Here is a 23,151-nt window from a genome sequence, read left to right as displayed (position 1 = left end):
TCCCGTTGCGGAGCACAGGCTCCGGATGCGCAGGCTCAGCGGGCATGGCTCACGGGCCCAGCCACTCCGCGGCCTGTGGGATCTTCCTGGACCGGGGCACAAACCTGTGTCCCCTGCATTGGCAGGCGGACTCTCAACCACTGTGCCACCAGGGAAGCCCCCTCAGTTTTTATTTGTCTGAAAAAGTTTTTATTTCTTCTTCACTCTTGAAGGACAGTTTCATTGGATATAGAATTCTAGTCAGTAACTTATTTCTTCAAAATATATATTTCACTCCACCCTCTTTTTGCAGGGTGGATTCTCAGGAGGTGTCTGTTGTAATTCTCATCTGTATTCCTCTGTAGGTAAAGTGCTTCCCCATCCCTCCTCCTACAGCATCTTTCAAGATTTTCTTTTTCTCTTTGGTTTTCTGAGTTTGAATATGATTTATTTAAGACTTTTTGTTGTTTCTTTTGTATGGTGTGCTCAAGATTGGCAGATTTACTTTGAAGGGTGGTCTGAGCTTAGATGGTAAACCGCCATGTGATTCAAAATAAAATATAGTATATTTGGGGCTTATGACACAAAGATTTCTCTCTTGCATGTGGAATTGCAGTACAACTCTAGTAATTCAGAGTTTTCCTGGAGTGTATGTTTTAGAAGTGGTGGTGGCAATGGTCTAAAGCAGGGACTGTGAATTTTTTTATGTAAAGAGCCAAATAGAAAATATTTTAGGCTTTACAGGATAAGGGGCAAAATGGAGGTAATTATGTATTGACTTATATAACCACTTAAAAATGTAGAAACCATTTTTAGCTTGTGGACTGTGAAAAATAGCCAGCATGACAGATTTAGCAACCCTGGTCTAACATACAGTTTTGATGCCTAATTGCTCTGTCACTTTAGGATTAATGAAGCTAAGACCCTAGCTGAGTCTCTGCTTCCCAGTCTACAAGCTGGAGATAATTCCTCTCCTGCCAAATTTGTACAGGGATCCAATGAGAGGATACATTTTGAAGCACCTTGTAAATTGAATGGTGTTTGGTTGTGAGATATACCAAGGGTGATCTATGTCCCGATATACCCACCACAGGCCTGGTTTACACTTGTCCTGGTGAAACATTTTACAACACCTCTCTCACTCAAAATTGTTCTGGTTGCAGTGATAAATTATATGATCACCCTAATGCTGTATGCACCCTGAGGGCTTATTAATTTATCTAATGACATGTTGGGAGAGGTCAGTGACTATTTGAGGCAGGATCATAGACTTTGAACTCTGCGGTCACATCGCTGGCTTCAAGTCCAGGTTCTGTTGCAACTAATGAACTTCAAGTTCATTAGTTATGTGACCTTGGGTGGGTTTCATATCCTTTTGTTTTTATTTTAATAGCTTTTTTGAGGTATCATTTAAGTACCACAAAATTTACTCATTTTAAGTGTACAGTTCACTGATTTTTAGTAAATTTATGGAGTCATGCAGCCTTCCCCAAGTCTAATTTTAGAACATGTGTGTTACCCCCAAAGAAACCTCCTGTCCATCTGCAGTCATCCCCTGTTCCCATTACCAATCTCAGACAACCACCAAGCTACTTCCTGTCTCTACAGACTTAACTTTTCCAGGAATTTCTCAGAACTTCTTTAAACCTGTTTTGTTGTCTGTAAAATGAGTTTACCGATGGTCCACACCTCATATTTTCATTGCGTAACTTAAATGGGATGACCCCTGTAATGCACTCAGCCCAGGGCCTGGTATTCAGTAAGTACTCAACAAGCATTAGCTATCAGTGTTGTCTTACCTAGCTATCTGCAGTCCTTCAGGATTAAACATGCCATGTGTTCTTGGAGAGACCTCAAATATTGAATCTGATTTAGTCAGCTGTCTTTCTTCATACAGTCTTCTTCATACACACTGCCCAGTGGCAGCTACAGCTTTGACATCTGCCATTAGGAGTGATTCTTGTTGGTGAAAAATGCTTACTTTTCATACCTTGTGAGCCTGTTACTTGCCACAGAGGGCTGGAGTTGGACAGTTTCCACAGTGGTAGATTGGTGAGGTGTCCTGGGGCCTGAGGAATGGAAATGAGCTCTTCTATGAGAGGCAAAGAAAATTCGGTGCGCACTCGAGGGTGCATTTATAGGATTAGAGAGATGTGATTCGCCAAGGCTGTCTTGTAGTTAGTGATGTAAATGTGGATAAACACCATAATTGAAGAGAATGAGTGATGCCTTTCTGTAGGTGAAGTGTCAGGGTTTAGGGACAGTGGGGATTACTCCTCTGTGGGATTATTCCTGTGTGGGAATTGCAAATGTCAAACACAAACATTATGACCTTTTGACATTTCTCAGATGTAAACACATTAGCGCTACAGAATTTATTCTGCTTAGGACAAATAAGTGAACTATTGGCAGCAATATTTCTCAAAATATTTTAACTCTATGAATGCAATTTAAAAAATTGAAATTTTTAAAAAATGCATTTGAATTACAATTGGTAAGAAATGTAACAGCTTGATATTTAGACTAGTAAGCCAGAATAACAGAACATCTCAAAAATTAGTTATGACAGTAGCAAATTGCTAAAGCGTGCCTCCACACCCCTTCTGCTCCTTCACTGATAAAGTAGAGATAATGAGATACTTATTTCATATGGTTATTATGAGTATTAATCTCCGAGTACAGTGCCCAGCTTACAGCAGGTGCTGCATAGATGTTAGTTCCTGTAAAATGTGCATTACATTACAGTTCTAAATTATCAGTTCTTTCATCTGGAAAAAGGAGATCATTATTACACCTACCTTATTAGTACTTACTAAGTACTTATTACATACTGGGTACCACAGTAAGAGCTTTAGATGGATTATCTAATTTAATCCTCATAATCATTCCCCTAGGTAGAAACTCTTTTTAGACCCACTTTGCAGCTGAGGAAAGCAAGGCTAGTAGGTGGAAGAGCTTAGACCATACCTGGGTTGTGACTCCAAACCCATTCTATAAATACCATGCTGTATTTCCTGGCACGGGAGTTTTGAGATGACTCTGAAATACTATATGGAAAAATACCACAGCCCTAGCTCATTGAAAGTGATAATATTTATCCTTTCTCCATTCCTGCCTTTTCCTTTTTCCTTGTCTCAATCCCCCAGAAGCAGCATCTAAAAAATACTTCTTCTGGCTGTTGGAGGCCTATTGGACAAACACACCAGGCTGAAGGACTCATGGGAGCATCTCAGTGGGAGGTCCATCCTGGGTGGTCTGGTGCAGGAACACTGGCTTGGGGACTGGAAGGGACAGTTTCCCATCCACGCTTTGCCACCAAGAGTCATCAGCTGACTCTTGGCGAGTCACTGTCACCTTTTCCATAGGGGTCTAAGGCCCCTTCCATCTCTAAGAGCTTGTGTTGTCTTTACTGAAATTATTAGCTTGTCGTTTGGAACAGTGGCTTGGAGCAAATGTGCAGAGAGAATAGAGCTAAATTAGAAGACTGTGGGAAGAAGAAGGGGCTGGTGTCACCCTCTTTCTGGCTGTCGCAAGTGTTAACTGTAGGACTCAGGCAACTAACGTAGCGTTTTTGAGCTTCATTTCCTCATGTAAAGGTGGAGATGACACCAATGCCCCTATTGATACCACAGGGCTATGTTGAGATTATATGACATAATGAATATAAAACTGAAAACTGCACTGTGTTTAGAGAAACAAATGCTAGTGTTATTGAAAGAACTTACAGCAGGTCCGAGTGATTGGAAGACTTCAAATGCATAATACATGATTGTTGCAGTGACTGCTGACAGATCACCAAAGGAAATACATTCCAAGCTGAAAAACCAAGTATAAGACTATGCCTGATTGTTTTCTCAGGGCCAAGAACATAGTGGGTCCATAAATTTTTTCTGAGTTACATAGTGGAAGGAGGTAGAACTTTCTATGATAGTGTGTGTGAAGTTTCAGATATCTGTGCAAAATTGAATATGCTTCAAGTTAATGTCCATTAATAGTGTCCATTATCTCTTCTCTTCCTTGACAATTCATTTTAGTAATGCTTATGTATTTCTGTACTATTTTAATGTTTTACACATAGTCATATTTGCTTGTAATGTTTTGTCAGTCTACTTTTCTACTTAAAATAATGTTAAAGGAAAAACAAACCTGGACTTAGGGTTGGGGGTTATTGTAGTAGGGAGAATACTTTGACCATAAGATCCATGAGTATCTCAGAAGTGAGGCAGAAAGGTCTTTCTTTTATAGAGAGAAGTCAGCAAGGCTAGAAGCCATGTATGGGCAAGTGAGATGAAGGTGGCCTGACTGGAGAAGAGAACAGAGAATATCTTACCCTGAGGCCAGTCCATTCTCAGGAGGTGCTGGATGCTGACTCAGGCTGAGGCTGGGCCAAAGTTTAGGGTCTGGAGGAAGGAGAGGTGTTTAACTAGCTTGGTTAACAAGTATTTTGTTCCAATTGATCAGTGGAATAAGCAGTTTAGCTAATCATTTACAGGGCAATGAAAGGGAATTTAGAGGCTCAATGTCTGGCCTTGTGACAGGTAAACAAGGGCCATGTATGTGAGTCTCATCTAAGTCATGAGGGGAAAGGTGGTTCTTTTGTGATAAGCTGTTTTCTGGAACCCAAAGAGTGGGAGATTTTCTTAACCTCTACTGTTTTCTGGGATGACAGAACTCAAGTACAATTCTCAGTAAGAACTACTTGTAATAATTAGGATTGGTTTTAGCTGGAAGTAACAGAAAACTGGATTAACAATGACTTAAGCAAAGAGGGGTTTATTTTTCTCACCTAACAAGTAGTTCAGAGGTCAGCAGTTGCTGGCATTGGTTTAGCTGATCAACAACGTTAATAAAACTCTGAATATTTTCACTCTGCTTTCTCTTGTTGTCTTTTAGTCACAAAATAGCTGCTGCAGCTCCAGAATCATATACATATTCAAAACAAGAGGGAGGTGTCTTATGGCTATTACCTCTACTTGTATAGGCGACCAGGAAAGTTTTTAGCTGTGCACATGGCCATAGGGGTTCTCTTAGTAAGAAAGAGAGTATATGCTATAATGAATCTTCTGTTTCTTCTGGGAATTATATTCTACACATGATATTGACTGATTCTCTACCATTGAGTAATTCCTTTACCATGTCAAGTATAGGAAATTAAATATCCTATAAAGGGAGCATTAGAAAATGCAGTGTGTTTTACTTTAGATAAAAAAAATTGAGCCTTCTTAGAAGTGGTTTTCTGGAGGACCTTCAGGAAAAGCTAAGAACCTCTTCAGTAAACTTGTTTGGAGTCATTTATTGAAATGTTAGTATGTTTGGAAACGTATCTGCAACAAATGTTGTACAGGAATTATATCTCTAATTTGAAAGAGACTAAATACTGAAGTTTTATGTGGGCAATACTAGAAACATTGCCCAAATAAAACTAAGGTTTATGTTCTTTTTCTATTAAATTGATTGTACAAACAATGGTACCTAATCCTGAGAAGATGCTTCTTTGCTACTGGTGAGAGTATAAATAGGTAAAAATTTTTCTTAAAGGTTTAGAAAAAGTAAAAAGAGCATTAAAATGTTAATGTCCTTTACCCTAAAATTTATCCCTAAGGAAGAATTTGCTTTCCTTGTGAAAATGTTAGAATTATGAACCAAGTTTGTCCATACAGAATCATTTTTCCAGCAATGCTCATAATTGTGAAAATATATGGAAACAGAAATAACTTACAAGAATAATTAAATTAGTTGTTATTGCTCCATAGTTTCAAGTTAATATAGTTAAAAATAGGAATACAAGTTGTTTATCCATCTTACTCCCATTTTATAACACGTAGAAGTATTTATTTACTCAAAAAACATGTCAAATACTACCAGTGGGTACTTGTGGATTATGGAATTTCATGTCATTTTAATTTTCTTTATTATTTTTGGCATTTTCTAATTTTCCTTAATGAATATGAATTATTTCTATAATTATAAAAAATTCACTTTATTTTGTAAAAGATATAATGAAAAGGTATGTTTGCTGAGACCCTCTTTTGAAAGAAATAAGGGGTGAAAAAGTGCTTTGATCCAAGAATTTGGGTGGGGTTGCTCAGAGCCTGAAAAGAACATTTTATTGACAGACTAGAAGAGGTGTCACAAAGCATTTTGTCCTCTGGAGTTCTGGCATTTCTCAGTTCTGCCACGAAGGAAGTGTTTAAAGGAAGTTGTCACAATAGTTCATTCTTTTGTATTCAGGTTAATCACATCTTTCTATTTTTCTCTTCCTAGAGAGCTTTCTCTTTTTCTTTTCTGTGATATGTACAAGACTGAGGTTACTAGGGCTGAAACTATATTCAGAGGGTTGGGAACCAATTCTAGAAAACTGTCTTAATTCATCCAGATAACCAAAGGTAATTCATGTGGAGTTGGGGAGATCATTATCTCTATACATAATTATCCCTTTTGCTTAGTTTGTGTAGAAAATGGGGACCCAGTACTCCTGAACAGAAGCTAATTGTCCCTCTCCTAAGACATTAAAATGTGTGTGGGTGTAGATGTGTGGTGTGTACAATCCCTCACTATCTTTCCATCTGTGAGCTTGAGGGGAGGGGACAGGAAGGGAAGGAGATGTTTCTCTTGAGTCCTGCCTTTCCTATGGGGCATCCATGGTACAGCATATAAGGAGGTCAGACCTACCAGTTTGTCATTTGCTGGTTGGAAACCCTTGGTATAAAGCCACATGCTTTTGGAACTGAAACATCCTTATGAATTCAGTTTCAATTTTGCCTTCCATATCCTGCCAGGTACTTTCATATACATCTGAGATTACTAAACTGGTATATGCTTATCCCTGGGTTATGCCACCTGAGTCAGGAGACTATTGAAGCCTCAGGATGTCTAGAAAGATTCCCCATGCTTACCCCTTGACCTCAGCTAAGTCCCTGGAACGGTGTTTAAGAAGATGGGTTCATTCATGTTTGATTAGCCAATCAGATTGTGTTAGCATGTGGAAATATGAATACATATAAAAGCTTCATTTTTGTTTGTTTGTTTGCTTTTGCACTGAAATTAAGAGGCATTGATTTAATTTTAACAATAGAGCCTTTAGACAAGGTGAGGTTCAGGAATTGTTAGCTGCCATTGTACGGAGAGTGAAGCATGTAGTGTCACCAGCTCCAGCCCAGAACCCTCACAGAATATGGCTTAACATGAAAACAAGGAAAATCTCTTGTACTTAGGAATCTAGATATGGTCTTTTACTGAATAAAAGGGACTAGTATGATTTGAGGCTGGTGTGTTGCCCCCTTTTCATTCTTTTATACACAAAGTCTTTTATAGGGGCTTCCCTGTCAGTCCAGTGGTTAAGACTTTGCCTTCCAATGCAGTGGGTGAGGGTTCAGTCCCTGGTCGGGGAGCTAAGATCCCACATACCTTGTGGCGAAAACCCCAAAACATAAAACAGAAGCAATATTGTTACAAATTCAATAAAGACTTAAAAAAAAAAGTCACTTATAGAAAAATTCTGTCTTGGAATTGGTAAAACAATGTGTTGGGTTTCATTATGCCCCATGGATATGTAAAACAGTAGTCTGAACCCTGAATGCTAGCTACCTATATGATACCCCTACATGGATGTTTAATAAGCCTCTCAAACTCAACTTGCCCAAGGTAGAACTCTTGGTTACCCTGCAGCCCACAAATCACCTCCTCTGCAAGTTTTCTCTGTCTTAGAAAATGGATCTCCCATCTATCTGGTTGTTTAAGCAAGTGTTATAAGAATTATCCTCAACTCTTCGTTTTCTCTGTCCCCACGGCCAGTCTGTCAGCAATTCCTGTTGACATTACTTCCAAAATGTGTCCCTAAATCACTGACTTCTCTCCATCACTGTTGTTACCTTCCTGTCTAATCACCATCATCTCTTTTCTGGACCATTGCACTTGTCTTCTAACTCAGGGGTCCCCAATCCCCGGGCCACGGACTGGTTCTGGTCTGTGGCCTGTTAGGAACTGCACTGCACAGCAGGAGGTGAGTGACATGTGAACGAGCGAAGCTTCACCTGTATTTACAGCCACTCCCCATAGCTCACATTACCGCCTGAGCTCCACCTTCTGTCAGATCAGCAGTGGCGTTAGAGTCCCATAGGAGCGCAAACCCTACTGTGCATTGCTCACATGAGGGATCTAGGTTGCGTGCTTCTCATGAGAATCTAATGCCTGATGATCTGAGGTGGAGCTGAGGCCATGATGCTAGCGCTGGGGAGTGGCTGCAAATACAGATTATCATTAGCAGAGAGGTTTGACTACACAGAGACCAAAATAAATCAATTGCTTGCAGACTCATTTCAAAACCCTATCAGTGAATGGCAAGTGAAAACAAGCTCATGGCTCTCACTGATTCTGCATTAGGGTGAATTATATAATTATTTCATTAAATATTACAATGATAATAGAAACTGGGGAGTGGCTGCAAATACAGATTATCATTAGCAGAGAGGTTTGACTACACAGAGACCAAAATAAATCAATTGCTTGCAGACTCATTTCAAAACCCTATCAGTGAATGGCAAGTGAAAACAAGCTCATGGCTCTCACTGATTCTGCATTAGGGTGAATTATATAATTATTTCATTAAATATTACAATGTAATAATAATAGAAATAAAGTACACAATAAATGTAATGCACTTGAATCATCCCGAAACCATCCTCCACCCTGGTCCGTGGAAAAATTGTCTTCCACGAAACCGGTCCCTCGTGCCAAAAAAGTTGGGGACCGCTGTTCTAACCCATCTCCTTGCTCCCTTATGATCTATTTTCTACCAAGAAGCAAGAATCATCTTTTAAAGTCATCCCCTATTTAAAGTCATTCCCATATTTAAAATTATTTGTTGGTTTTCCATAGCAGTTATAAAAATATTTTCACCCCTTTACCCTGGTTTACAAAGCTCTTTGGGCATGGCCTCTACTACCTCTCTGACCTCAGCCCTTACCACTCTCCCCCATCACAGTTCTCTGTATCCCCTGACTTTCTGTTCTGTGAGTAAGGCAAACCATCGGGCCCCCTCCCAACCAGAAGTGGGCTTTCCTCATCTTCCCATGGCTGGATCCTTCTAATATTTAGAAGAAACCATTCTGATAAATCCTTCATAGAGACATTTCCTGAACACCTGATGATATAGGACGCACCACCAGCCCACCAAAACTAGACACCATTTATCACATAACCCTCTTTTATCCTACTTAAATTACCTGGATAGCATATAGCTGTCACCACCTCCAATGCCTAAGGCCAAATATAAGACCCATGAGAGCAGGTTCCTCATCTGCTTTTTCACTATTGTTTCACTAAGACCAAGAGGAGGTGCTCAATAATGGTGCTGCATGAACAGCTTTTTTTCATATGCTGTGTAATCTCAACCTGAGAATCAATAGGTTGTTTCTATCTGTTCTGTTTTTATAGCAGACTGGAGTGTATGAGTATAAGGTCTTTGGCTTTCTGGAGGATTGCTCACCGGATCTACTAGCAGATGTCTATATGGACTTAGACTATAGAAAACAGTGGGACCAATATGTTAAAGGTGAGTGACACTTACAATTTAACAAAACCAGTTAGAAAGTAGAATCTGTTATTTATTCTAGCCAGCACTAAGCAAAAGGTTTAATTTTTACTATATTATGTTTCATTTTTAATTTTGGCATATATGTCTTAAAGTTCTAGGTTAAAATGTGACTTTGCTAATCTTAGGATTTGCTCCTTGCATACTATTAGAGTCACTCTCCAGTTTGCTCTGAGGGCTGCTTTGTTCTTATTATAAGTTCGTTGTCATCTCATAAACCTAGGTGGTCATGGAAGGCTTCTTGGAGGTGGTGGTACCAAAGCTTTGTTTTAGAGGTTGAATCAGAGTTTTATAAATGGCAAGAATACCTATATGTGAAGAGGTGAGAGGGTGAGAGGGTGAGTGGTTGAAGGGCATTTGAGGTCTAGGAATAGCATGAGTAAAGTGAGGAAGGCATGAAACAACATGAAATATTAAAAAATTGTTAGCAGTTGGGTGCTATTGAGTTGCTGGGGTAGAGAATCTAGAACTAGGGTGGGAGGAGGGTCCAGAGCCCCAAGGGCCTAGGCTGGCCACCTGGCTACACTTCTTAGATTTTCAGTAGAAGTGAGGGAGAGTTATGAGAAACATTAGATAGGGGCTCTTCCTGCCACTTAAAGTGGGGAGTGGACTCTGCCATCCCAGTCACAGTGGGATAGATACACAGCAGCTAGCCCAGGGACACAGAAACCCTAACATACCCTTGCTGTGGTCAGGAATCTTAGTTGCAAGTAACCAAGCACTAACAAATGCCAGTGTAAGAAAAGGTGAAAGTGTTTTTTTTTTTGTTGTTGTTCATGGAATTGAAAAGTGCATAGGTGTCTGGCTTCCAGGTCAGATACATCCAATACTTTATATCTCCAGCTTGACTGTGTTTTCTTCTGTGTTGATCTCATTCTCAGGCAGATTCTTATGTCATGGCAAAGTTGCCACCAGAGGTTGCAGGCTTACATTCTAACCATGTACATAACTCCAGAGGAATAGGAACTTTCCTACTGATGCAGCCAGAGTCCCAGGGTTGGCTCTCATAGCCTCAATATGGATCATATACTTACTTCCTGGGGACATTTATCATGGTTTTGGGTCACTTAGTGCTATCAAATAGGCTTCCTATCTAGGGGGAATTGTGATGCCACTTATTCAAGGGAGAAGCCACAAGTTCTCTGTCCATCTCTCTAGCAGACATTGTTCAGTCGTGTGCTGTAGATATTGGAAGAGCATCTGATGTGTGGTACTTGGCATCAGCATTCCACACTATGGAGTACAGTCCAGAGACAGCAGTAGTTTAGCTTCTCTGGAGCCATCCTGAGGTTCTAACCTAACTCTGGTACTCCTAGATCTTCTGTAAACTGCATGAGGGCCTTAAAAAAAACACTTTTTGGCCTAAACTTGCTATAGTGGCAAGCCAAGACTCTGTCTACACATGCCTTCCCTAAACTAATCACCTTGGCCATTTCTGGCTCAATATCCCACCCCTATAATTAACACCGATTCAGTTCTGCTTAAACCACATAGTGAAGGAGAAAAAGAAGAATGAGATACTGGTCCAAGAAGAGGAGAGCCAAAGCTGAGCAGGCAAAGCAACAGATGTCTGCTCCTTCCCTTCCTTTCAAGGGCATCTTCAGCCTCCTGTACCAGTGGGCTGGCAAGCTCTTTACCCCAAGGTCTGCTTCTAATAGATTTCATTTTTTCAAAAGCTAAATTAATTAACACATTGCCACAGTTAGTATCTCCTCAAGGGACTCTCTTGGTTCCTTCAGTAGCCTTGGTGTAGCGCCTTCTCTAAATGGTTAGTTAGAAGCTTCCTGCACAACTTGCAGACAGAGGCTACGCACTTCATAGCATACCTTTGCTATCTCCCTACAAGAGCTGATGCTATATGCACCATATGCATGGTGGATATTAAGGAGGTTTGGTCCCTGTAGCTGTGGTATAAAGCAACATAGGAGAGAGGAAAGAAAGTTAGGGTTAGCACAGTTAAGAAACTTTCTAGCTGTTTAGAAAGGACAGTGCCCTCTCTGGAAACTTTGTTTCCAAATTGAACACACTAGGCTAGGTCGCTCAGTCCCAGGACACCTGTCAAGAAATCTAAATGGGGGGAGCATAAGGACACAACAGTAAAACATTTGCTACTCTAGTGACATCTGGTGGTTTCCCTGATTTTGTTTTTGTTTTGTTTTGTTTTGTTTTTTTTCAGTACGCGGGCCTCTCACTGTTGCAGCCTCTCCCGTTGCGGAGCACAGGCTCCGGACGCGCAGGCTCAGCGGCCATGGCACACGGGCCTAGCTGCTCCGTGGCATATGGGATCTTCCCAGACCGGGGCACGAACCCGTGTCCCCCTGCATCGGCAGGCGGACTCTCAACCACTGCGCCACCAGGGAAGCCCGGTTTCCCTGATTTTTAAACCTGAAAATTTATTTTTTAATGCCTAATTTTATTTCACTGCATTTTTTTGAGAGTGTTGTTTGTGCTATATGATGAACAATTTTTGCTGGGTTCTTTTATTTTTACTCTGTTTTTATATCTACTAGACCCTGCCCCTGGGCAGCAGGCTTTCAATGGTAGTAAACCTGACTTTTTCTAGAATTCTGTGCCTTATGAGTGAGTGGTTTAGCATCCCTACAGGATCATCATATCAAAGCTTCTTGTTTTTTTTAATTTCTTCTGAATTTTTGAATTTTATTTATTTTTTTATACAGCAGGTCCTTACTAGTTATCCATTTTATACATATTAGTGTATACATGTCAATCCCAGTCTCCCAATTCATCACCCCCCCCCCCACCACTTTCCCCCCTTGGTGCCCATACATTTGTTCTCTCCATCTGTGTCTCTATTTCTGCCCTGCAAACCAGTTCATCTGTACTATTTTTCTAGGTTCCACATATATGCATTAATATACGATATTTGTTTTTCTCTTTCTGACTTCACTCTGTATGACAGTCTCTAGATCCATCCACGTCTCTACAAATGACCCAATTTCATTCCTTTTTATGGCTGAGTAATATTCCATTGTATATATGTACCACATCTTCTGTATCCATTCGCCTGTCAGTGGGCATTTAGGTTGCTTCCTTGACCTGGCTATTGTAAATAGTGCTGCAGTGAACATTGGGGTGCATGTGTCTTTTTGAATTATGGTTTTCTCTGGGTAAATGCCCAGTAGTGGGATTGCTGGGTCATATGGTAATTCTATTTTTAGTTTTAAAAGGAACCTCCATACTGTTCTCCATAGTGGCTGTATCAATTTACAATCCCACCAATAGTGCAAGAGGGTTCCCTTTTCTCCACACCCTCTCCAGCATTTGTTGTTTGTAGATTTTCTGATGATGCCCATTCTAACTGGTGTGAGGTGATACCTCACTGTAGTTTTGATTTGCATTTCTCTAATAATTAGTGATGTTGAGCAGCTTTTCATGTACTTCTTGGCCATCTGTATGTCTTCTTTGGAGAAATGTCTATTTAGGTCTTCTGCCCATTTTTTGATTGGGTTGTTTGTTTTTCTAATATTTAGCTGCATGAGCTGTTTATATATTTTGGAGATTAATCCTGTGTCCGTTGATTCATTTGCAAATATTTTCTCCCATTCTGAAGGTTGTCTTTTTGTCTTGTTTGTAGTTTCCTTTGCTGTGCAAAAGCTTTTAAGTTTCATTAGGACCCATTTGTTTATTTTTGTTTTTATTCCCATTACTCTAGGAGGTGGATCAAAAAAGATCTTGCTGTAATTTATGTCAAAGAGTGTTCTTCCTATGTTTTCCTCTAAGAGTTTTATAGCGTCCTGTCTTACATTTATGTCTCTAATCCATTTTGAGTTTATTTTTGTGTATGGTGTTAGGGAGTGTTCTAATTTCATTCTTTTACATGTAGCTGTCCAGTTTTCCCAGCACCACTTATTGAAGAGACTGTCTTTTCTCCATTGTATATCCTTGCCTCCTTTGTCATATGTTAGGTGACTATAGGTGCATGGGTTTATTTCTGGGCTTTCTATACTGTTCTATTGATCTGTATTTCTGTTTTTGTGCCAGTACCATATTGTCTTGATGACTGTAGCTTTGCAGTGTAGTCTGAAGTCAGGGAGTCTGATTCCTCCACCTCTGTTTTTTTCCCTCAAGACTGCTTTGGCTATTCAGGGTCTTTTGTGTCTCCATACAAATTTTAAGACTTTTTGTTCTAGTTCTGTAAAAACTGCCATTGGTAATTTGATAGGGATTGCACTGAATCTGTAGATTGCTTTGGGTAGTATAGTCATTTTTACAATATTCATTCTTCCAATCCAAGAACATGGTATATCTCTCCAACTGTTTGTATCATCTTTAATTTCTTTCATCAATGTCTTGTAGTTTTCTGCATACAGTTCTTTTGTCTCCCTAGGTAGGTTATTCCTAGGTATTTTATTCTTTTTGTTGCAATGATAAATGGGAGTGTTTCCTTAATTTCTCTTTCAGATTTTTCATCATTAGTGTATAGGAATGCAAGAGACTTCTGTGCATTAATTTTGTATCCTGCAACTTTACCAAATTCATTGATTAGCTCTTGTAGTTTTCTTGTGGCATCTTTAGGATTCTCTACATATCGTATCATGTCATCTGCAAACAGTGAGAGTTTTACTTCTTTTCTGATTTGGATTCATTTAATTTCTTTTTCTTCTCTGATTGCTGTGGCTATGACTTCCAAAACTATCTTGAATCATAGTGGTGAGTGTGTCTTGTTCCTTGTCTTGTTCCTGATCTTAGAAGAAACGCTTTCAGTTTTTCACCATTGAGAATGATGTTTGCTGTGGGTTTTGTCATATATGGCGTTTATTATGTTGAGCTAGGTTTGCTCTTTGCCCACTTTCTGGAGAATTTTGATCATAAATGGGCATTGAAATTTGTCAAAAACTTTTTCTGCATCTATTGAGATGATCATATTGTTTTTATTCTTCAGTTTGTTAATATGGTGTATCACATTGATTGATTTGCGTATATTGAAGAATCCTTGCATCCCTGGGATAAATCCCACTTACCATGGTGTGTGATCCTTTGAATGTGTTGTTGGATTCTGTTTGCTAGAATTTTGTTGAGGATTTTTGCATCTATGTTCATCAGTGATATTGGTGTGTAATTTTCTTTTTTTGCAGTATCTTTGTCTGGTTTTGGTATCAGGGTGATGGTGGCCTCCTAGAATGAGTGTGGAGTGTTTCTCCCTCTGTTATATTTTGCAAGAGTTTGAGAAGGATAGGTGTTATCTCTTTTCTAAATATTTGATAGAATTCGCCAGTGAAGCCATCTGGTCTTGGACTTTGGTTTGTTGCAAGATTTTTAATCACAGTTTCAATTTCATTACTTGTGTTTGGTTTGTTCATATTTTCTATTTCTTCCTGGTTCAGTCTTGGAAGGTTATAACTTTCTAAGAATTTGTCCATTTCTTCCAGGTTGTCCATTTTATTGGCATAGAGTTGCTTGTAGTAGTCTCTTAGGATGCTTTGTATTTCTGAGGTGTCTGTTGTAACTGCTCCTTTTTCATTTCTAATTTTATTGATTTGAGTCCTCTCCCTCTTTTTCTTGATGAGTCTGGCTAATGGTTTATCAATTTTGTTTATCTTCTCAAAGAACCAGCTTTTAGTTTTATTGATCTTTACTATTGTTTTCTTTGTTTCTACTTCATTTATTTCTGCTCTGATCTTTACAATTCCTTTCCTTCTGTTAACTTTGGGTTTTGTTTGTTCTTCTTTCTCAAGTTCCTTTAGGTGTAAGGTTAGATTGTTTGAGATTTTTCTTGTTTCCTGTGGTAGGCTTGTATTGCTAAAAACTTCCCTCTTAGAGCTGCTTTTGCTGCATCCCATAGGTTTTGGATCATTGTTTTGTTGTTGTAATTTGTTGCCAGATATTTTTTGATTTCCTCTTTGATTTCCTCAGTGATCTCTTGGTTATTTCGTAGCGTATTGTTTAACCTCCATGTGTTTGTGTTTTTTTATGTTTTTTCCCCTGTAATTGATTTCTAATCTCATAACGTTGTGGTCCAAAAAGATGCTTGATATGATTTCAGTTTCTTACATTTACTGGGGCTTGATCTGTGACCCAAGATGTGATCTATCCTGGAAAATGTTCCATGTGCACTTGAGAAGAAAGTGTAATCTTCTGTTTTTGTATGGAATGTCCTATAAATATCAATTAAATCTATCTGGTCTATTGTGTCATTTAAAGCTTGTGTTTTTTCCTTATTAATTTTCTGTTTGGATGATCTGTTCATTGGTTTAAGTGAGGTGTTAAAGTCCCCCACTATTATTGTGTTACTGTTTATATCCTCTTTTATAGCTGTTAGCAGTTGCCTTATGTATTGAGGTGCTCCTATGTTGGATGCATATATATTTATAATTGTTATATCTTTATTTGGGTTGATCCCTTAATCATTATGTAGTGTCCTTCCTTGTCTCTTGTAACATTCTTTATTTTAAAGTCTATTTTGTCTGATATGAGTATTGCTACTCCAGCTTTCTTTTGATTTCCATTTGCATGGAATATCTTTTTCCATCCCCTCACTTTCAGTCTGTATGTGTCCCAAGGTCTGAAGTGCGTCTCTTATAGACAGCATATATATAGGTTTGTTTTTGTATACATTCAGCAAGCCTGTGTCTTCTGATTGGAGCATTTAATCCATTCACATTTAAGGTAATTATCGATATGTATGTTCCTATTACCATTTCCTTAATTGTTATCAGTTTGTTTTTGTAGGTCCTTTTCTTCTCTTGTGTTTCCCTCTTAGAGAAGTTCCTTTAGCATTTGTTGTAGAGCTTGTTTGGTGGTGCTGAATTCTCTTAGCTTTCACTTGTTTGTAAAGCTTTTGAATTCTCCATCAAATGTGAATGAGATCCTTGCTGGGTAGAGTAATCTTGGTTGTAGTTTCCTCCTTTTCATCACTTTAAATATATCATGCCACTCCCTTCTGGCTTGTAGAGTTTCTGCTGAGAAATCAGCTGTTAACCTTATGGGTGTTCCCTTGTATGTTATTTGTCATTTTTCCCTTGTTGCTTTCAATAATTTTTCTGTCTTTAATTTTTGTCACTTTGATTACTATGTGTCTCGGCGTGTTTTTCCTTGGGCTTATCCTGCCTGGGACTCTCTGTGCTTCCTGGACTTTGGTGGCTATTTCTTTTCCCATGTTAGGGAAGTTTTTGACTGTAATCTCTTCATATATTTTCTTGGGTCCTTTCTCTGTCTCTTCTCCTTCTGGGACCGCTATGATATAATGTTGTTGCATTTAATGTTGTCCCAGAGGTCTCTTAGGCTGTCTTCATTTCTTTTGATTCTTTTTTCTTTATTCTGTTCTGTGGCAGTGAATTCCACCATTCTGTCTTCCTGGTCACTTATCCGTTCTTCTGCCTCAGTTATTCTGCTATTGATTCCTTGTGTATTTTTCATTTCAGTTACTGTGTTGTTCATCTCTGTTTGTTTGTTCTTTAATTCTTCTAGGTGTTTGTTTTTTAATTCTTCTAGGTCTTTGTTAAACATTTCTTGCATCTTCTAGATCTTTGCCTCCATTCTTTTTCTGAGGTCCTGGATCATCTTCACTATCATTATTCTGAATTCTTTTTCTGGAAGATTTCCTATCTCCCCTTCATTTAGTTGTTTTTCTGGGGTTTTATCTTGTTCCTTCATCTGGTACATGGTCCTCTGCCTTTTCACCTTGTCTGTCTTTCTGTGAATGTGGTTTTTGTTCCACAGGCTGCAGGATTGTAGTTCATCTTGTTTCTTCTGTCTGACTTCTGGTGGATGAGGCTATCTAAGAGGCTTGTGCAAGTTTCCTGATGGGAGGCAAAGCTTCTTGTTAATAGACACCAAAGAGGCTTCTAGATGCAATAACTTCTTTTTTTTTTTTTTTTAGAACTTTATGAAAAAGAATGCAATGGAGAAGCAGTGGTGTACTGGCAAGTCAAGTACCCTTTTCCCATGTCTAACAGAGATGTATCCTTTCCAAAAGCACACCAATACTCAGCTTTTGAAGTGTTTCTATGCCCCATGGTCATCATCCAATGGTGGTATGTCCAGCAGGTGTGGACAATATTGTCTTTGACTCTTGCAGAGACATCTGCTACAGCTGTTGCTTCCTGTGTGGCTTTCAGATTTCCAAGCCTGACCATGTGGAGCATCTGTAATTGTGGTCACAGGAGGGCAGCTCATACTTTCCTGAAAAGTTTTCTAGGAAATCCTTGTGCCAGAGAATTGGGGACCTGAAAACAACTTTTTATAAAGAGTATTCAATACACTCTCTCAGTCTATAGGAGAGGAAGTAGGGACCCAGAGAGGCAATGTGATAGAGGCCCACACTCAGGTGGTTAGCAGCAGACTGGGGGCTGGGACTCAGGCCCCACATTTCCAGTTCCCTCCACCTCCCTTCCTCCACGAATAGTGGATCTGGACACTGTGTGTATGTTTCTTCCCCTCAGTTTCCTTGATTATGATATGAAGCAGTTGAATGGATGTGAGGAGTTTTAGCTGACACTCCAAGGCTCTATGAAGCCCCTTAGGGCCAGCCTGGGAGGGTTTGATGGACATTTGCTGGGTGGGCAGATGGAGTAGAATATAGGCGGGGACCGGTGAGATTTCCACTCCACTGTTCTCTTCAATGATAGCAGCTGAGTGTTTTACACACTGAATTTTCACAAATAATCCTTTTAACAAAGGGTCTGTGGAATTAAAAGAAAAAAAACTTGGAAACCACTGAACTGGATGATTGCTGGAATCTTTTCTAGGTCTAACATTCTGTAAGTCTGTATGTTCCTAGATAATTGTTCTTTAGAAAGAGAGGGGGCATGGGGGTGGTTTGTGGGTATTGTTTCTGTGTGTTTTGTGTGTATGTGTCTACCCTGGCCCAGCTAGATTACAGACTCCATAAGGGATTATTTCTGGCACAATTCCCATAGACTACTAAATACAGGTGGTAGGTATTTCAAGAAATTGTGGTTACTTAATCCCTTAGATTTTATGTTGTCTTCTCTCCTCCTGCCAACAACTGTGCAGGGTAGGAGCCATCATCCCCATCAGTCAGGGGAGGAAACTGAAGTAAAGGGCAGTTCAGAACCCTGCTCAGGTTCTCATCAGTTTCTCACCATTAGTGGGTGGCAGCGGCAGGCCTGGGCCCAGGTCCAGCTGTGACCAGAGAAGGTGATCTGGACCAGGGCAACACCACTTTTTGACCTCATGTGGATACTGCTGGGGGCTGTTCTCAGGAGTGGACACTTGGTGCTCCTTGAAGTTTGGTTTCATTGGCTTTCTAGTAGCACACAGTCCCTTAATGAGTTTCTTAGTCCTTGTATATACACATATGTCTCTCCAACAATGGCTATTCAATTTTTAGATTAGAGAACAGTGTAATGGAAAAGAACATTAGTTTTGGAGGGAAAGATCCCAGGTTAAGTGTGTGCTCATTTCCTGGTTTGCTCTGTGACCTTGGAAAATGCCCTTCACTTCTCTGGGCCTCAGTAAACTACTGGTTCTCCACTCATAGACTGTGTGCCATTCTGGACCTTCTAACCCTTCAAAGAACTCTGTCAATGGCAGTCAATATATCAAGTTAATTTTTCCTCAGTGGAGTGTCAGGTGATGTCCATCACATGAGCTAAGCAAGGTGTGGGACCATATTTGCTGTGAGGAAAAAATAAGACTTCGGAGAGAGGAAATCCAGAGCTAAAGCAACTTCATTCCTTCCCTAAAACATTCAAGAGCTTTACTCATCAGTGCGTAGAGAGTGGGGGCAATAGACCATCCTGCAGGGTGCCTGGGGGAGGGGCAGCCCACCGTGGGTGCTGTAGAGCCTCCGAGCTTGCCTGGGGCTGTGGTTGTGGCTGTTGCAGTAAGTGTAACTGTGTTGTACTTACAGTGATTGTTTGGATTCTTTTAGGCTTTAATTCCTTCTCCTGTGAAACCTAAAATTCTACTATTGGAAAGTCTAATGAACACATTAAAGAGCTGAGCCCTCTGTAGCTATGAAAATCTCACCAGGTTTTGGAGCCTAATCGTGGTTCAAATTCAGGTTCCGTCACTTCAGCTGGGCTATGGGATCTTCAGCAAGTTTCTTTACTTCTCTGAGCCTCAATTTGGTCATTTGTAAGATGGGGATACTTATGCTGAACTCACAGAGACTTTCTCAGGATCAAAATTGATGCTAACTGTAAAGCACATGATGCATGTACGTGGTAAGGGCTCAATAAGTGGTGACTTCTTGTTTCTTAAAATCAAATCATCTTCCCTATAACAGTGCCACAGACATAGTGGTTATTCTATAAGTGTTTATTGAGTTGAAATGGCTTCGTGATTCTTGGTGAACCAGAACCAGCAAGGGCATCTGCCTACTAAATATTCAGGTATTCATGTGTCTTCCTATTATCTCCAGTAACCCTTCCTGACCATCCTCTGTGCATAGAGGTCAGTGATTAGGGCTTAGGAAGAGGACAAAGAGCAATGGCCCCATTGTTTACTGAGGGCTGCTTCTGCTCTAGTCTCTCTCTAGAGCCCCCACCAAGTCTGCCTGCAGGGCAGTGGTACTCTCTTTTCTTTCAGAGGGAAACCAATCTCAGAAAAGTTGAGTAACCAAACCAGGATCACACAGCTGATAAGTGACCAATCCTCTGAAATCTCATTACCTTCTTGGAGAAACGAGGAGTGGGTTCCCCACATAAATAAAAGCAGCAGGGAACCATTCACAGGTGGATAATACACACTCTCAAATGAGAACACCAGGTGGGAGGAGCCACAGTTTTGCAGGGCAGGTAGGCAGACAGGGCAGGAAGTGAAGTAACAGTGCAAGGGAGCAAATACCAAGTGGAGGAACAGGATTATCTCCCTCTGCTTCTGGCTTGCGGGCTTTCCTTCTGCCCATCTGAGGTGCTGGCCTTGATGTTGTGCCTTGACTGGTGGTGTGGTATGTCTATGTGCGGCAGCAGCGAGAGCTGGACCACGAAGGACAGAAGATCCACGTGATCCTGGCCCAGAGCACCTCCGTGCCACAGTTTCCAGAGAAGTCGGGCGTGATTCGGGTGAAGGAGTACAAGCAGAGCCTGGCGATCCAGAGCGATGGCAAGAGGGGGAGCAAAGGTAGAAAGGGGGCACGTGTTGGTGCACCAGCCAGGGCCACCGATGTAAGGCCACACTGGCTGCAAGGCACATAAAATGCAGGATGCTTATTCCCTGAGCTCAGAGACGTAGGCATGGGTGCAAAAGAAACAAGGGAGACTCAATTCACCACAGAAGCTTGGCTACAATACAAGGTGGATGTTTAAATCTGATCAATTCATTCTTTACCGACTCTTGCATTGTTCAGATGAAATCAGAACATCCAAGTGAACTAGAAGGCTTAGAAACTCACTTCAGGCTGGTCCTGTCCATGCACACACTGGCCAAGGCGGGGCAGGAGGGCTGGTGGGACCATCTCTGAGGAGGCAGCTCCTGCTCAGCAAAAACCCAGGGACTCAGGACCTGCCTGCCTTGAGTTCCAGCCTCTGGAGAGAGGCTGGGAGGGGTCCATGTGGCCACCTGCTGGACTGGAATCAGTGTGGCCTTGAGGCTGTGGCAAAATCTGAATGTAGTTTTGATGTTAGGTCTGCCACCTTGGGCATGTCACCCCACTCTTCTGAGTCTCCATTTTATCATTTATAAGCTGGGGTTCAATTTTATCAGCTCCTTAAGATTGAGATGATTAGTGAGAGAAATAATAAAATGAGAGACTGTATCCAAGTCTAGCACTTGCCAGGAGTTTAATAAATATCACCAGAATGTGCCTTGGCTGTTTTCCAAAATGTTTATATGTAAGTCTCCCGTAAGGCAAGGCAGAGGGGCGAGTCCACTTGAATTCCATGTTACCTCCCTCCTTACTTTCTGGACCTGGATATGAAGGTGGAATGTTTGCAAGGTTTGTTATTGTATCTTTCTAACATGTTTCTTCCTTTTGAATTGTCCTTTCTTTCCCTCCCTAGTTTTCATGTATTACTTCGATAACCCAGGTGGCCAAATTCCGTCCTGGCTCATTAACTGGGCTGCCAAGGTGAGATCCCAGGAGGCAGGAGGGGAAGTGTGTGTGACAAATGTTGGGGCTGTCAGGCCGAAGAGATGTGCTGTCTCAGGCCTCACGATGCTCTTTTATGAGACAGCTCTGTTGAGTGACTATGGTTAGGACTGGGGTTGCCAATACCCAGCACAGAGGCTGAGACAAAAGACAAATAATCTTTACCTGGAATGTCAGCCCTCCCTGCTTTGCTCTGAGACCCCATACCAGGATCACAATAGCCTGCTCCTTGTAGGGACAATGGTGCTTGTGGATCCTCTATCTGCTTATGGAGGGGTTAGACAGGCCAACCTGGCCCAGGAAACACCAACCATGTCCAAGCCTGGGGAAGCCTTCAGTTTTTTTTATGGTTATTTTGTTTTTATGTAAGGAGAGGGAACCACAGTGGTACCCAGATCACTAGAAACTGCCTAGGACATGGAATCATGCCGACCATTCAGTCTGCTTTATAAGGCCCTACTTACTGGCTGGAAGGCTCACCAGTTCCCTGGGAGAGTGAAAAAGCACATAGGTTTTGAGTCAAACACATGATATTTTGAGTCCTGGCCTTGTTTCTGACTGTGTTATCTAGGGAAGCCATCAATTTCTTCCCTCTTAAAAATAGAGATGGATATTCCCACCCTGTAGAGAAGGAGTAAATAGAACAATGTTTGGAGAAAGTCTTGAACAATGTTCAACACTAACTAAAGAATGACATATCCTGCCTCTTGCCCCCAGTCCTTACCATTTTCTAATTCTGTAAAGCAAGTCCATTCTCTCACTTCTTTGGAAGAATCCCACAGCCTAACCCAATCTCATTTTGGGGTTTTCTTTTATTTTTGAATAAATGGTGTCTTAGAAATATCTTAGCTTTTTATTAGCACAAGTTAAAATATACAACAAGGTCTTATAACAGTGGCCGGTTCAGCCTTACCTGTGCCCTGCATCTTACCTTTTGTCATCATCTGGTGAAACGCTCTGTGGAAATCTGCTCGTGGGCCCTATTGTCATATTTATTACTCCCAAAGCCATCTTCCTTTACCTTTGCCACATCCCAAAGAATTAGGAATAATCCCTGTGAGGACATAGAAGTGACAGTCTCCTTTCCTTTGCAGAAAGGAGTTCCTAACTTCTTGAAAGACATGACGAAAGCCTGTCAGAACTATCACAAGAAAACCTAAGGGAGGGAATTGGGAGCCTTGTGTCCATGGAATGATGTCTCCGGAAGTGCCACAACCGCCAGCGCTCAGCCTGCCTGTCACTTTTTTGTCCTCAGAGGTCTGCACGCTCTCCAGCATGTTGTCCCCAAGTGTGTTTGCCTGACGCCCAGCTTCCTTTCCCACTCTTCCTTCCCCAGGACCCGCTGCCTTCTTCCACTGTTGAATGTGGGTCAGATTAGGGAAACTTTTGCTTGTTTATTTTTAAAAAGGGGAGTCCTCAGTAAGGAACACAGTCAGTCCATTGTGCCACTCTAGGGATATTTGGGGTGGAGGACTGACAACACCATCTAAGAGTGACTGATCCTGGCAAGCTGGCTCCTTCCCACATGTGATTTCTTGCAACCCAGTGGGGTGATTTCCTGCTG

General features: G+C 40.9%; 1 protein-coding gene across 1 annotated transcript in view; it reads left to right on the top strand.

The window, feature by feature from the left end:
- The window catches only part of PCTP (phosphatidylcholine transfer protein), a 27,074-nt gene extending 4,327 nt beyond the window's left edge, over positions 1-22,747 (top strand). The window contains exons 2-6 of the mRNA XM_007462918.1: positions 9,415-9,532; positions 17,412-17,491; positions 20,449-20,620; positions 21,499-21,566; positions 22,682-22,747. Coding sequence (XP_007462980.1) covers positions 9,415-9,532; positions 17,412-17,491; positions 20,449-20,620; positions 21,499-21,566; positions 22,682-22,747 — 504 coding nt within the window. The remainder of the gene's footprint in view (positions 1-9,414; positions 9,533-17,411; positions 17,492-20,448; positions 20,621-21,498; positions 21,567-22,681) is intronic.
- Positions 22,748-23,151: the final 404 nt, after the last annotated feature.

Source organism: Lipotes vexillifer, unplaced genomic scaffold, assembly GCF_000442215.2.
Source record: "Lipotes vexillifer unplaced genomic scaffold, Lipotes_vexillifer_v1.1 scaffold1101, whole genome shotgun sequence".
Classification (NCBI taxonomy): Eukaryota; Metazoa; Chordata; class Mammalia; order Artiodactyla; family Lipotidae; genus Lipotes; species Lipotes vexillifer.
Note: the sequence above shows the minus strand (reverse complement) of the source record. Positions and strands in the feature narration are given on the sequence as shown.